Consider the following 14,757-nt stretch of genomic DNA (forward strand, 5'->3'; position numbering starts at 1 on the left):
TTATCGAGATTAGAAGCGAATTACTTTTAATTTGACACATTGAGCCAATTCTAATTTTGATTTGACGGCTATTTGTTTATGACTTTAATTTGAGCGGCAAATCCTACTCTAGAAACGTAAATACCCACATTAATAGCAAGTCTGATTTCAGCACTGAATAGGTACGCAGATAAGAATATTTGTCCATCCGTAATGGAAATTACATTAGTAGGAATATAAGCTAAAATATCTCCTAGACGTATTAATAAGTTGATTTCAAATAAACCGCTTAATAATTAATAATTTAATTATATTTAAAAATCAAATGGATAATAAAGAACAAAGGATCATTTTATTTGTTTATTTTTATTGATTACATTAAAGTTAAAAAATCTCACACTTCAATAATTGTATTACATTCAATATCCAATAATTGAGATAATAATTCTACTAAATTCCACGTTTAGAAAATAAAATTATTCAAAATTCCAGCTGTAAAATTGGACTTTCTTATCAATTTTTTTGAATTCGAAATAATATTAAAAACGACACCGTTCCTTCACCACTCATTTTCCCGCCAAGTTAGTTTTATGATTATTTGAATTCAGACTACGCCGAACACAGAGCTGCAGAAGCTGCCACGTGTCAACTCTGAAGCAAATTCAAATCCTTCTCTTCGCTCCATCTTCTCCAATTCAAAAAAAAAAAAAAAGAAAAACCCTAAAAATGCACTGAATCAATCTCTGCACAATCTTAGTATCTTCCAAGTTCCGTGTGCAACTGATATCGTTCTTCTTCAAGGTCTCGAGCTTTTCATCCATGGCGAAAGTCATCAATCCTTCTTCGCGCTACAGTTCTTACGATGTGCGGTCTTCCAATTCCTCGCATTTCTCCGATCCTTCTTCTTCCTCTGAGTTCAAGCTCAAGTCTCCTATGAAGGCGGATTCGTCGTCTTCGCGCGCTATTGTTAAGAGCAAGGCGGCTGATCTGGCTAGGGCTAAGACGAAGCCGTCGGATCAGAATTTGACGGCGATGGTGAAAAAATTCATGGAGAAGCGATCTGGTTTGAAGCCGAAGACGGTGAAGCATGCGCCTGGGTTGGTGATTCCGTCGGATTTGATTGCGGAGGATCTGAAGAAGACGGCGAGGAAGGGAACGAACTTCGGTGGGCTGCATAAGAAGCTGTTTGGGAAGGGAATGGTGGAGAAGAAGGAGAAGGAGAAGGAGAAGGAGGTGAAGGCGTTGACGGAGGTGAAAGGGAATACAAGGACATTGGCGATGGTGCTGAGGAGTGAAAGAGAGCTTTTGAGTTTGAATAAGGAACAAGAACTGGAGATCACCGAGCTCAAATTAGTCCTGGAGGAGAAGTATGGAGAGGTCAGAAGTAGGATTATCTCTGCTTTTTACATTAAACTTCCAATTCTACTCTATCATTTCTGCACTTTTTTGATGTCTTTAGCTAGATTTTGATGTTTTCATCATGAAGTTTGGATGTTTTTCAACCTGATTGATTTTATGCTGAGGATTGAATATTATAATGGTTGGATTCTTCTTAAAGATTTTTGAGCTGTGAATTATGGGGTAGTAATCTTCTACACATGGTTTGTTAACAGAACATTGTTGCTAATTGTTGTTATCAGATTGAGAAGTTGAAAGATTTATGTTTGAAGCAAAGAGAAGAAATAAAGTCACTGAAGAATGCAATATTGTTCCCAGATGTTATGAACTCTCAGCTTCAAGGCATCCTAGAGAAGCAGGACTCAGAGTTGAAGCAAGCCAAACAAATCATCCCCACTCTACAAAAGCAGGTCACTACTCTCACTGACCAGCTTTATTCCCTTGCAGAGGACCTTGCCGAGGTATGAAAGAACGCTATGTTAAGTTGAACCTAATGCTTTTAACGGTAGATGTCACAACTTGTTAGGAATCACGACTCTTCATAATGGTATGATATTCTCCACTTTGAGCATAAGCTCTCATGGCTTTGCTTTGGGCTTCCCCAAAAGGCCTCGTACCAATGGAAATGTATTTTCCTAAATTAGCCAATGTGAGACTCCCTCCCAACAATCATCGACACAACTTAGGTCTAGACCTGGAAAGCTTTCATTTCTTTGATATGAACTATGAAATTACAGCTTAAAACACAGCCTCAAATGAAATTTGGACACTCCGTGTTATGTTTCTGGTACCGACTAGCTTTTATTGAATAGGTATTCACTGCTATCTCGAAGGCGAGTTGATTGATTTAACTGATAGAACGACTGGCATTTTATTTTGGGCAGGTGAAGGCGGATAAGTATTCAGGAAAGGGCTGGTTACAAGGTAGCAGTTCTCCTCACACACCAACATATGATCACGAGGATGCTTCTAACCCTTTAGTAAGCACTGAAGATATCCTTGGATCTCATGTTCATCTTTTTAGTGTTGATATGTATTAATCCTGAATATAAGAGGTTAGAAAGACAACAAGGCGGGCCCTCATTATTAGAATCATCTAGGACTTTGCCTTACCAAGACAGTCAATTCATGAACTAGATGCAAATCACTCATCCAGCATTTATGTAATTCAGGAGTTCAGTGCCTGTGATCCAACGTCCCCTAGCCGTCCAGATGACTATTTGCTGAAGGATGTGAATCCCTGTCTAACACCCTATTATGCAACTAAATCCAAGGTATAACTGCCTATCTCTGCCATGAATTTCTCACTTCACGAGTGTTCATTAATTGAACTCACTCCTACAGGACTTTGAGGCAATGGGATATGATTCTCCGCGAGATGAAATTTTATCCCATAACAGAATGGAATCTGGTTTTACATCATGTTCCAGGAAATTGTCCAAAAGTTCTGATTGCAGACAGAATTCCAACAAAGCAAAGACTACAAAAACAGCTCGAAGATCCGACGAGGCCAAGTACACATATGGAAAGCCTATGCATAAATTTTACTGAACCTCTTTTTTTTTTCCAGTTGTAGTTCACATTCTTGATCCTTCTACATAATTTTTTTACCGTCACCTACTATCATTGTATGAACCAATAGAGCTTTAGGGGGGGAGTAATACCATTGTGTACATGCTACATTTGAAAAGCTCATCAATAATCGTAAATGGTTCTCGTTCTTTGAGAATGTTACTATTTTGCATTCAAGCTAAGATCTACACAGTAGCCTGTGTGCCTGAACCAATGTTCCATTGGTATTAAGATTGTGTGTTTTACTTTACTCCTTAATATTTTCTTAAAAGATGACACTAACAAGTGAATGAACAGCTTGAAAGATATTTCAGACTCAACTTTTGAAGGTGCATATCCCATTTCATAAAATCAGGAGGCGGTGACTTAGCCAGAAGCAACCGAATCAGGTTCTAATTTTCATCCAAGTAGTTGTATTGAAGTACTAGTGTGCCATATACATATCCCTACATGTTTTCTGGAAAACAATACAGGCAAACTTGTACAAAGTTGGGATTGGTTTTGTTTTTTTAAGCAATCATACAGGCATTCTAAACTTTGATTTAGGACTTCCGTGTTGCCTACTAGGGGAGATTGAGGTTGTGCATAGTGGGGAGCCTGCCTTGGCGTAGGGATAGTCAGCTTGTTGGATGCCATTAGGGGAGCATCTGGCTAGTGCCTAGTAGTAGGCATGTGTGGAGTAACATGGTGACCTGAGAGGCTACCTATAGAGAGCACGGGCTTCTCCATACCTACTAGATCTACCCTAGAGCCCGAGATAGATGAGGGTGGTCTGACTCATCCACAGATAGTTTGATGGAAGCAGAATGTGAAAATAGGTAGATTATGAAACCCTAAGTGGGTGAGCTTACCCCCTTAGACTTGGTGTATTTAGGCTGAGACTTGATGAGCCCGACGAGACAAAACTTGAGAATTCTAATTAGAAGAAGATGCAATGAGAGACGGTAAGTAGGTTGCTTACTGAGTAGTTTTATATTTTTTTGCTACTATTTGTTTTTAGGATGGTTCATAGATGGTTTTGTGGGTGAAAGCGTGCAGGCCGAGTGGCTGTAGTGGGGACCCTTAGATCCATGTCGAGTGTTAACTGTTTTGTGTTTATGACTTGCATAGAATATGTTTGTAAACTTTGATTTTGAATTATCTAATTGTGTCTGGTTTGAAATTATTTCCATAAATCTACTTGACAATCTGTAATTAAGGATTTGATTACTTAGAATTCATAAGATTATTGATTCGTATTCACAGTCCATGCAATAAGTGATAAGTATTTCTAACGTTCTCACCTTTGATCACGTGATTCTTCCCAAACTTCTACTAATTAACATTCTAATTTCCATTGAACTGTTTTGTTTAAGAATTTTTAGTGTGCATTAGGTGATTATTATCTCTAATTTTCCCACTTTATTGGAAGATAAGCTTTGAAACAGAGTAGTTGTGTTCAATGAGCACCCGATTATCTCTTCTTTCCTCCAAAATACAACAAAACATTGATTGTATTAGTTGTCCAGACGTAACATTAGCACTCCAAATCGATTCAAGTAGACAAAATGAGCACTCCCTAATAATGGCCTATCAATGGCCTATCAACAGAGACTTCACTATCGGTACAAAGAAATAAATAAAGTCAAAGGAGAGTGAGGAAAACTAGGGTTTGTAAGAGGATGAAGAAGAATTCAAATTCGTTTAATTCGACACGTGATCAAGGAGAGTAGTTCTGGGCATTTGGATCGACAGATTCCACCAAGAAACAACCAAGAACTCAAGGTAAAACTGCAAGTGTTTCGGACTATCTTCAAGATCCTAGATGTATTTGTTGATATTAGGTTCTAATATTTGAATATGATAATCTAGAAGAAGATTCTCACAAGGTCAGAATCTCCTTGTTTTGCAACTGCTTGACATCACGTGCTATAATACTGTCAATACTGTCAGGGATCTCTTCATAATATAGATTCTCTCGAAGTGGGATCGCCTCGTGCTCTATGACGTGGGTAGGATCCAAGATGTACTTCCGCAACATAAAAACATGAACACATTGTGCATAGTAGCGAGGGTGGGTGGCAGCGGTAACCTGTACGCCACAGGTCCTATCCACTCGAGGATCTCGAAGGGACCTATGAACCTCGAACTTGACTTGCCCTTCTTTCCAAACCTCAGCACCCATGGCCACATTAGAGAAGACGTGATCACCCACAACAAATTTGAGATCCTTCTTGCAAGATTTTGCATAACTCTTTTGTTGGCTTTGCGCAGTCAGCATCTTCTGTTTGATCTTATGCACTGATGCGTTTGTAACCTTAACTAATTTCAGCCCCATGAGCTGTTGTGTACCAACTTGTTCCCAAAACATCGGTGTCCAACACTTTCGCTCATACAAAGCCTCAAATGGAGCCATCTGCATCATCGCTGGTAGCTATAATTATAGGTGAGTTTATGAGTAGGTGCTCATCCCCCCAACCCGTAAAATCCATTGCACAAGCTTTGGAAGGATCTAATTCAACCTCTTAGTTTGTTCGTCTGACTAGGGGTGGAAAACTATACTAAAATAGAGTTGCATACCCTACGCTTTCTATCGACTCTTCTAGAAATGAGAAGTGAATTTGATGTCCCAATCTAATACGATCGATACTGGCACCCCATGCAGACTGACTATCTCTCTAACTTACAACTAAGCTCAATAGTCCACACATAATGTGTCGTTGCTAGGAATAAGGTGAGTTGTCTTGGTGAGCCTATCCACAACAACCCAAATCACATCAGAACCCCACACGGTTCTAGATGAGTTGTCTTGGTGAGCCTATCCATAACAACCCAAATCACATCAGAACCCCACACGGTTCTAGATAAGCCAAATACAAAGTTTATGCTCACTTCCTCACACTTTCACTAGGGTACATTCAGTGGTTGCAACAATCCAACAGGTCGTTGTTTTGGTGCCTTTAGCTGCTGACAGGCATAGGCAAATTACTTCTCCATTCTACATAACCATGTAACCCAATCCTTTTATCGAGGTTTCACTATACACCACGAGATTACCCATCACATCAAGCACAGTGAGAACTGGTGCTATCAATAACCTCTTCTTCAGTTCTTGGAAACTCTGTTTACAGACCCGAGTCCAAACAAAGGGCTTGCTCTTCTTGGTCAACTGAGACATAGCTGTATATATTTTAGAGAAATGTCATACGAACCTTTTGTAATAGTCTGCCAACCGTAAAAAAATACACACCTTAGAGACTATAGTCGACCTTGGTCACCTCATAACTGCTTTTATCTTAACTAGATTCGTAGTGAGTCCCCCTTTGGATGCCACGTGACCCACAAAAGTCACCTCATGCAAAACTCACACTTAGAAAAATTGGCAAATAATTGATAACCTCTCAACACCGACAAAATCTTCATTAAGTGGTCCTCATGCTTTGCTCTTAACTTAGAGTAGACCAAGATGTCATCATCAAACACAGTGACAAAGGCATCAACATACTCCTTACTTACCATGTTCATCACTGCGGGAGCATTGATAAGATTGAAAGACATCACTGTAAACTCATAATGTCCCTAACGACTCCTAAAGTCTGTCTAGGGTATGTCCTCCTCCCTATTCCTCAAGTGATGGTACCTTAACCTCAAGTCAATCTTGGAGAACACCGATGTGTCCTGCAACTATTCAAATAAGCCATGTCCTCCTCCCTATTCCTCAAGTGATGGTACCTTAACCTCAAGTCAATCTTGGAGAACACCGATGTGTCCTGCAACTATTCAAATAAGTCATCTATTCTCAAGAGGGGATACTCGTTCTTGATAGTGACCTTATTCAACTCTCGGCAAATGTAAAGAACCATTCTTTTTCTTTACATAATAGTAAAGAAGCTTTCCACATTGAGACACCGGCCGAATGGAACCCTTGTCCAAGAGTTCTCATATCTGATCCATTTGACAGTAATTAAAGGGTTAAGAATAATCCTCAGAAGAGGGCTTGAGAATTTGTTAAAAGTAGTTACCGTTCACCACAATAGTCCAACAACTTATCTATTTCTCGTTTACTCTCTATTTTGCAACCGTATCTACCACTCTACATATATTAACTCTACATATATTATCAACACACATTTGAATGACACTTAAAACTCACTTAATTTTCAGCAACAAAAGTAACTAAAAAAATATAGGTACGATATGAAATCGATATTTACTTATTACTTACTACTTGTGACAGTGTATACTTGCACTTATTCTAGTGAATTTCACGCCATTTTACTATATATCTTGGGCCATTTTACTATATACCTTTCCAAGACACCAACTGCTTGCCCCTCAAACGGTGCATATCCATGAGAATAGAGATTTGTAGGGCTGAAGCATAATCTGGAGGGGCATGGGCTACAACGGATCCCTGGATCTCATCCCTAAGACCCGCAATAAAATGACTGATCATCATCTTCTCTGTGCTCACAAACTCGAGCAAATCTAGCCCGTCTATTGCATTCAATATCATAATTCTCAACAGACCCATCACTCTCGAACAACTCATTTAATGTCGACTTAGTCTTGCGGGTCTTTAGTGGAGTGTTTGCTCAAAGAATGCTAAAGAAAACATTAGCATCTTCTGGCACTCAGCTCAATCAGTTCTCAAGAATTATGTCAGATGAACCAAAATGATAAAAATTTGATCAGCCAACAACAAGGAACTACCAAAGTGCTCCATTTACAAGTTAAAATATGCTTTATACAAACTTGTGGATGCACCTTAAGCCAAATACAATTACATACAAATAGGCACAATGGCGCAAAGAAAGAGCACATTTGCTCAAACAACATAAATACAGATCATGAAGACCAGCAGAGGCTGACTTGTGTGAGGTGAAAGAACAATAAGAATTACATTTTTGAAGTTTTTAAACCTATCAAAACTGAGATTTTCTTTCCAGAAGAGAAGCACCGGGTGACATTATCACAGCAACCATGAGTCATATGATTATCATTCATCTACTAACACAAAATTGTAAGATAGGAAGTGGGAGTTTGTTACCAGTTGTGGAGTTGGGCAGTAATGCTTTTCACCACTGGGTGGTATTCAGTGTGCAGCATATGCTTCTTTGCCTTCTCTGAACCTGATTTCTCCACCCACTCCTTGTATATGTCTTTCACCACTGGGTTCTCAAAAGGATCTCTAATTATAACCTGTGGCAACATAAACACCACCCCCATCCATTTATATACAAACTCAAACGCAGGATGGTGAATCTTCACACCTTTTACAGACAAAACAATATGAATGTGACATCATATAACCAGAACAAACAAAAAGATTCTATCGAAAGACGTTCCAGATTCGGTATTGAAACGATAAACAATAAATCCTACATGAATGTACTTACATTTTCCTCATAAGCAGCTTCTAATAATTCAATCAAACCCTTTGGAGATTGTCCAGGCTTGGGTTTAATTTGGCCCCCTCCATTTAGACAACCTATTATTTTAACAATGATATTAAATTATCAAGATCTAACATTCATATAACTTAGTTTGGTCACATTTCTTCATATTATTAAGCAGAAACCCACCTGAAGGGCAGGCCATAATCTCTAGAAAATGGTACTCGCATTTTCCTGTTTTTATTTTTCTGACAACGTTTTGTAGATTTCGGAATCCATAGCATAGTGCAAACTTCAATAGGGTCTTCCCTTCCACCTACAATTTGGACAGACATGTGCATAAGATAACTATTCATTAACAGGGACTAAAAGGAGAGGAAACAAAAAGATTGGATAAAAAAATCATATTCGATATGACCCATAACTTCAACAATGGTTTGAACGGCAAAACGTTTTAACGATGCAATTCACAATATGCATAACTAGTGGAATAATTTTAAATATTAACCAATATTCTAACAATACTTTCATTAGAAAAACAATTACCGATCACTGGTGGAATGAAAAAGGGGGGAAAAAGCAAACTCCGGCAAAGCTGGAGCTTAGGTTTTCATCTGTTTCATACAAAACTACACAAGAATCATCTTAAAAGTTATGCTTGGACCCCTTGCCAGCAATGCTTGGTACTTTGGCAATACTCAATTACTGATAAACCACCCCTCAATGCCGGTAAGGTCCCACATCGTTTGAAGAGGAGAACGAAACATTCCTTATAAGGGTGTGAAAACCTCTCCCTAGTAGACACGTTTTAAAACCTTGAGGGGAAGCCTAGAAGAGAAAGCCCAAAGAGGACAATATCTGTTAGCGGTGAGCTTGAGTTATTACAATGCTTGAGTTATTACAATGCTGTGGGTTTTAATATGCATAAAAACATTTAAAAAAGATCTTAACTTACCTCTAGAGTGAGCTCCTGGAAATCTGAATTTCGAATGGATTTGAATTCCAAAGGGCCTTCAATTTCTTTTCCAAAGAGTACCTTTGCAGCATGCCTAAAAATTGTTTCTGCATAACCACCAGAACTTCCATGAACTCCAAACAGATGCCCTTCTTCATTGACATTTGTCAGTCTGTAGAAAGATAGCCAAGCATGACAGCCTTGGATAAATTTGGTGACTAAACTGTATAAAAGCTTAAAAAAGTCCTTTAGTCTTACATTCTATCCAAGGGGGATTCTTCAAGATTCTTAAAGTCGACCTCTTTCAACTGCAAGCATCGACAAATAGAAAGAAGATGTTTCTGGGAAGCCAAAACTTGAAGACATACTAACATAAGAATTTCAAGGCGAGACAAAATTGAACCTGTATCAGTTCTAGAACTTCACCAGAAGTCAGTACTGAATCTACTTCTGTAATTCTGGGGGCCTCATTCTCCCTAGTTTTGTTGACTGAGTCCAACTGAAAAACAAAGTCCTCCCTAGCTGCCTCCAGTTTCTTATCATAACAGGGCATTATAGTAACATGGTAAACATCATCTGATCTGTCAAATAAACATGAACCATAGATTTCAAAAAAGAAAAGGAAATGATTGAAATTTTAAGTATTCGAATACTACGCTACGGTGATTGCAAAAACAATCTCTCTACAGTGGCTTTCTATAAGGAACTTGGAAGCATTGTTTAAGAACTTTGAATAGTTGGATATAACATGTCCGTATATCCATCCCAATAGTTGGCTATATAAAATATAAAGAAAATCCCAATATGAAACAAACAAAATAGTCTCTGCTTTCCATGCCATCCTAAGTAAATCTATTCATGCCATGACAACAGTAACCATATTTTATAGCCGAAATATAAGCACTTCTCTCCATTCTTAATACTAAGCTTCACATACCACCACAATTTCGAAACAACTACATCAGAAAGATCATGAATAATAGAAATACAGTCGTTACCTAATACCCAATTTTTGGCATATATGATGCTTGACTATTGATCCAATCATTTGCTGAGGACTCTTCACTGATGAAATGTAAGGCAAAATGTACGATCCATGTTGCTTCTCAGCATAGCATATCCATCCTGAAATCGGAAGAGATGTGTAGGTTTGAGAAGAAAAGATGGTCTACATTGAAAAAGAAGTTAAATGTCAGTTTGAACGAAAATTGGGGTCTTAAATATATAAAAACATTGATAAAACACTGATGCCAACAGGTATCCCAAAAAGTATTGAAATCAAATAAACTCGTAAAAATTACCTCAAATCACAATAAAATTAAAGAAATTCATTATAGACATTTTGACTGTATATTTCTTGACATGCCATTAACATTTCCACAAGATTTCACTAAAAAGGTATGAGCCCTCATATCAATGTCTATCCTCCAACTGAAGAAAATGACGAGCATGTAGATGAAAACTTGGTTCCATGTGCACATCTAATAAATGGAGTAAGGTTTCAAATCATATGGGGCCATAATTCCAGTCAGTTAAGTCTGAAAATTGGACTAGGTGATAAGCTTTAACATGTTACAAACGACCTAGAGTTCGCGCTGAAGCTGTTGCTTCAGTTGGACAAATTCAACGATTCGATTCGGTTAGTTCATCAGTTCAAATAAGTTTAGCGGTTCAATTCGGTTGGCTTGGTACAATCATGTTTGGTTAGATCAATTTGGTCAGCTACTTTTGTTTGGTTCAATTTAAAGGTCAGTTTGCTTCAATTTCCCTCGTTTAAGCTAAAATTACTTTGGATAAGATTGTTTTAGGTTGTTTTTAGGAGTTGACTAAGTATTTGCTTGCTAAATGGATTTGGAGCAGAGCAAGCTATCTACCGCTATTTGGATTTAGGTAAGTGATTTTCTTATTGAATGCTTTAGTGATAGTCAGATATGCATGTATTTTGTTTGTTCTGTGATTGTTGTGATGGTTGTGCAAACATAAAAATGTTATCTTCAAATGTTTATGAGACCTCTTAGATGTATTGAACGACATGGATAGAAAATACACAGGACTCTCACTTGCATCTCATGGAGTTCGTTTAAAACACTAATGGTTATGATAGGCATCCCTTACATACACTCACTAGAGAAGATCTAGCCGTGGGGGGTAGAAAGGGAAATGGAAGGACATCACGGAATTGATTAGTAGGGTGTGCTAATGTAAAACCCTATAACTACCTATTAGGAAGGGGAAACCCTAAACCCTATAACTACCTATTAGGAAGGGGAGTAATTATGAGATAGAGATGTATAGCCATTTTCTTAGTTTCTTTTAGGGAGAGAAGATAAGCTCTAGATTACGTCCTTGTACCATGTGTTCATGAGATGTTTATTGTTGAAAGTAAGTGTCAAAGTTAGAGCATTTTGAACTTTCATTCAGAAAAAATGAAAGAAAACATAGGCACCAAAAAAAAAAAAAAAAAAAAGAAGCTCACAAAAAAAGGGCTCCAATGATTAAAATAAGTCCTAGCGAGTAATTATGAAAAGACCTTATCACCGAAACCAAAAAAGAAACATAAAATAAGGACCAAACATCGCTATAAGATCTCTCCCGTAAAGTTAGAGCATTCATGTAAATAACCTTTATGCTAAGTTAAATTTATTATACTTTTTTATAACATAATATGAAAATAAGAGCCTCCATTCAGAAAATTTGTGTAAAATGTCGCCTGATCTGTAGGCGGAAACGAATTGTGGTAATTTGTTCCAATCCGAGAAATAAACAAAGACAAGGATAATCTTTATAAAAAGAGGACCCCTAAAGGCCACCCACAATATACACATAAAAAGAAATTAAAGGATCCGGTTAACTAGATCTGGTCACTTTTAGGGCCTTTTCTTGGTGTATTTTACCAAGTTGTAATCTTTAGTTGTAATAATTATATGAATATTATCAACTGCACAAGTTTCATCCGGATTAATATCCCACAAGGGGATTTACACTCGGATTTTCCTAGGTATTCAGAGATTCCGCTGTTCTCCTCTCACAGATTACAAAACTATGGGCGTTGAAAATGATATTTTATTTCTCACCCACCAAACTCTACAATGCACTGTTATTATAACACTGTCAGTTTTTAGTTGCAGAAAACTTGGCAAGTTGAAAACTATAGCTCTCAAAACAACCCAAACTGACCAATTTACAACCAAATTAAATAGGAGAAATGAAAATATCCATACTAACTCTATGCTACCAGAAAAGAAAAGAGGATTAATCCTCAACCACACCAGATAATTTGGAAAAGAAAGTGTGGATTGCACAATTATCATCCAAGTACAGTAGCTAAAAGACCAAAAAGTATACCTGGGCATGCTGATGAGATCATAGGAACGGATGACTTGCATTTTTCTCCATTGACCGACTGGCTTTGTCGGTACCTTGCTATAAACTCCTTACAAGCTTCAATTAAGGTTAAATCTCTGCTGCAACTTGTATCAAATATAGCTTTTACTCCCATGGACTTCAAAAATGTCGTGAGTTTCTTAAAAACCTGACCAATGCAAAACACTATATGTAGTTATTGCCTTCATAGATATAAGCATTTCGAGCATTGTAATTACATAAATAAACTTTAAAATTCACCACCCAATCATGTTAAAAGATTTTCCTCGTGACCCTTGCCAACGAATAAAACTCATGATAATCATGGGAAATTATATAAGCAGAAAACTCAAATTTTACCTTTAGAGGGGAGATACCAAAATGTACAGCGAGTGAGGCTCTAGATTGGGGAGATAATGAGACAATTACAACCTTTCCATTATCTATGTTGGAAAGAAATTCATCCAAACTTTGCTTCTCCAGCATCACTGTCTCTGCTGATGTTACACAACCACTACAATTATGCATAATTAGGTCACACCGTCACGAGGGAAAGATGAGAAGTACAAGGCAAATTAAAGAGCAATAATCCATATTCAATTAGATATTCCAACTCAATACTATGAAATCAGGGAGTTCCAAAACTCAGTTTTCATAAATAATCTGATAAGTGGTTTATCAGAAATGTCAAAGTATCACCTTGTATTCAAAACGTTCCAGAAATTCCATTTTATCCAGATACATAGAGTAAAAGCAACTTATATGAAATTGAAAACCCAGTTTAAAGTTTAAACCATCAAACCAGTTAGATCCTTGAGAAAATAGTTCACAATAGCGATTGTTTTAGTAAAAATTACCTGCATGCTAAGCAATCTTTCAGTGAAATTTTAACTGGCTCTGCTTCCAATTGCTTCTTAGAAGCCGAAACCTAGATAATATACGCAGAAATGAAGGGGAGAAACACACACAAAAAAGTAAAGAGAATCAATAAATGGAAAATTTATGAAAGAACCACTCAGTTTTTAAGCGTGGTAATTCCTACAGATTACTCAAAACCAACAGCACAAAAATCATCAACGACAGGTACATCAAATGGAAAAAGTACCTCAACTCTATCCGGCTTCGTGGTCGTGGCTTTAAGCCCCTTGAGAGAAACAACGCAAGCCTGAGAAGGCGCTATGAAATCATTCAGATCGCCTATCCTCAATGTTGCCGAGAATTTCTCAGACATCTCCTACTTGCCCAATTCCAAATCAAGAACTAACGAAATGAATAAAACAGAACCCAATAAATAGCCACACAAAAAAGAAAGAAGAATCAAAACTTCAAGGAAACTTCCCGAAATGAATTAGGGTTTCAAGGCACGCAAAACCCTGAAAAGATAAGGATCGAGATAAGAACAAACTGAAGCCGATCAGTCAGAGTCAGAGCCGGTGACCTTACCAGAAACTTGGAACGGCCTAATCACTGGAAGCTAATAGAAATGATCCCAAGCAGAGCGACAGGAGAAGGGTTTTAGGGGAAAATATAGGAAAGAGAAAAGACGGCGGATATGGACGTGTCGGAGAACGGCGGATGATGGGGCTGTAATGAGAGGGTATTGAAGGGCAGAGCAGGGTCCCGGTCCCGGCGCCGGCGATGAGGAGAAACCGCAAAACGGAACAAAGAGAGGAATTGCGTGACACAGAGTGACGGCGGTCGGAATCGGTCCACGACGAGGATCTGCGATGGCAACGGAGAGCTCCAGAATTGGTGGAGAATCTTTATAGTTTTACACCAGAATTATTTTGAACGCTCTCCATGTGGAAACCAATTTTGATTCTTTCACCTTCAAAAATATTGGGAATTTGCCAAAATCAGGACAAAATAAATTAATAGTTTTCAAACTTTTTTTTAAAATATTATATATAATTTTAATTTTAAAAAATATTATTTTATAAAATTTTTAAAAAAAACATTAACGCCTGCTATCTTATAAAAAAAAGTTTAATTATGTCCATATATGAACCGAATATGTCTATTTACACCTCATAAATTATCTCCAAATTTCTTAGCGGTATGATTTTTTATTTTATAGGACAAAGGGTATAAAATTACTATATTATCCTTTCTTAA

The 14,757-nt window shown here is 37.6% G+C and overlaps 2 protein-coding genes across 4 annotated transcripts; one reads left to right on the forward strand and one right to left on the reverse strand.

Moving 5' to 3' along the window:
• The first annotated feature begins 649 nt into the window (after positions 1–649).
• On the forward strand, positions 650–3,114 carry LOC111802113 (uncharacterized). The gene is made up of 5 exons (XM_023686371.2): positions 650–1,356; positions 1,620–1,838; positions 2,262–2,357; positions 2,550–2,651; positions 2,722–3,114. The coding sequence occupies exons 1-5, from the start codon at positions 799–801 to the stop codon at positions 2,926–2,928; spliced, it is 1,182 nt and encodes a 393-aa protein (XP_023542139.2). The 5' UTR covers positions 650–798; the 3' UTR covers positions 2,929–3,114.
• Positions 3,115–7,634: 4,520 nt separating this feature from the next.
• Positions 7,635–14,485, reverse strand: LOC111802112 (protein NAR1). Of its 3 annotated transcripts, none has more exons than XM_023686367.2 (12): positions 14,086–14,484; positions 13,748–13,902; positions 13,500–13,570; positions 13,003–13,156; positions 12,625–12,811; positions 10,278–10,404; positions 9,683–9,860; positions 9,538–9,587; positions 9,280–9,451; positions 8,514–8,640; positions 8,328–8,419; positions 7,635–8,130 (listed from the first exon to the last, which is right to left on the reverse strand). In XM_023686367.2, exons 2-12 carry the CDS (start codon positions 13,871–13,873, stop codon positions 7,975–7,977), a joined length of 1,440 nt encoding a protein of 479 aa, XP_023542135.2. In that variant the 5' UTR covers positions 13,874–13,902; positions 14,086–14,484; the 3' UTR covers positions 7,635–7,974. The 3 variants fall into 3 exon arrangements, with proteins under 3 accessions (XP_023542135.2, XP_023542134.2, XP_023542137.2); XM_023686366.2 differs by having other exon boundaries at positions 13,748–14,015; XM_023686369.2 differs by having other exon boundaries at positions 8,062–8,201; positions 13,748–14,015; positions 14,086–14,485.
• Positions 14,486–14,757: the final 272 nt, after the last annotated feature.

This window comes from Cucurbita pepo, chromosome 9, assembly GCF_057944985.1.
Source record: "Cucurbita pepo subsp. pepo isolate OVF chromosome 9, ASM5794498v1, whole genome shotgun sequence".
In the NCBI taxonomy this organism is placed as follows: Eukaryota; Viridiplantae; Streptophyta; class Magnoliopsida; order Cucurbitales; family Cucurbitaceae; genus Cucurbita; species Cucurbita pepo.

Bases quoted from the DNA above. Each gene is read 5' to 3' on its own strand.
- LOC111802112 (XM_023686367.2), bottom strand. From the start codon at position 13,873: ATGTCTGAGAAATTCTCGGCAACATTGAGGATAGGCGATCTGAATGAT. The intron at 13,571-13,747 runs GTACTTTTTCCA...TATATTATCTAG, and splicing joins CGAAGCCGGATAGAGTTGAG to GTTTCGGCTTCTAAGAAGCA. The intron at 9,452-9,537 runs GTAAGACTAAAG...ATCTTTCTACAG, and splicing joins GAATCCCCCTTGGATAGAAT to ACTGACAAATGTCAATGAAG.
- LOC111802113 (XM_023686371.2), top strand. From the start codon at position 799: ATGGCGAAAGTCATCAATCCTTCTTCGCGCTACAGTTCTTACGATGTG. The intron at 1,357-1,619 runs GTCAGAAGTAGG...TGTTGTTATCAG, and splicing joins TGGAGGAGAAGTATGGAGAG to ATTGAGAAGTTGAAAGATTT. The intron at 2,652-2,721 runs GTATAACTGCCT...TCACTCCTACAG, and splicing joins ATTATGCAACTAAATCCAAG to GACTTTGAGGCAATGGGATA.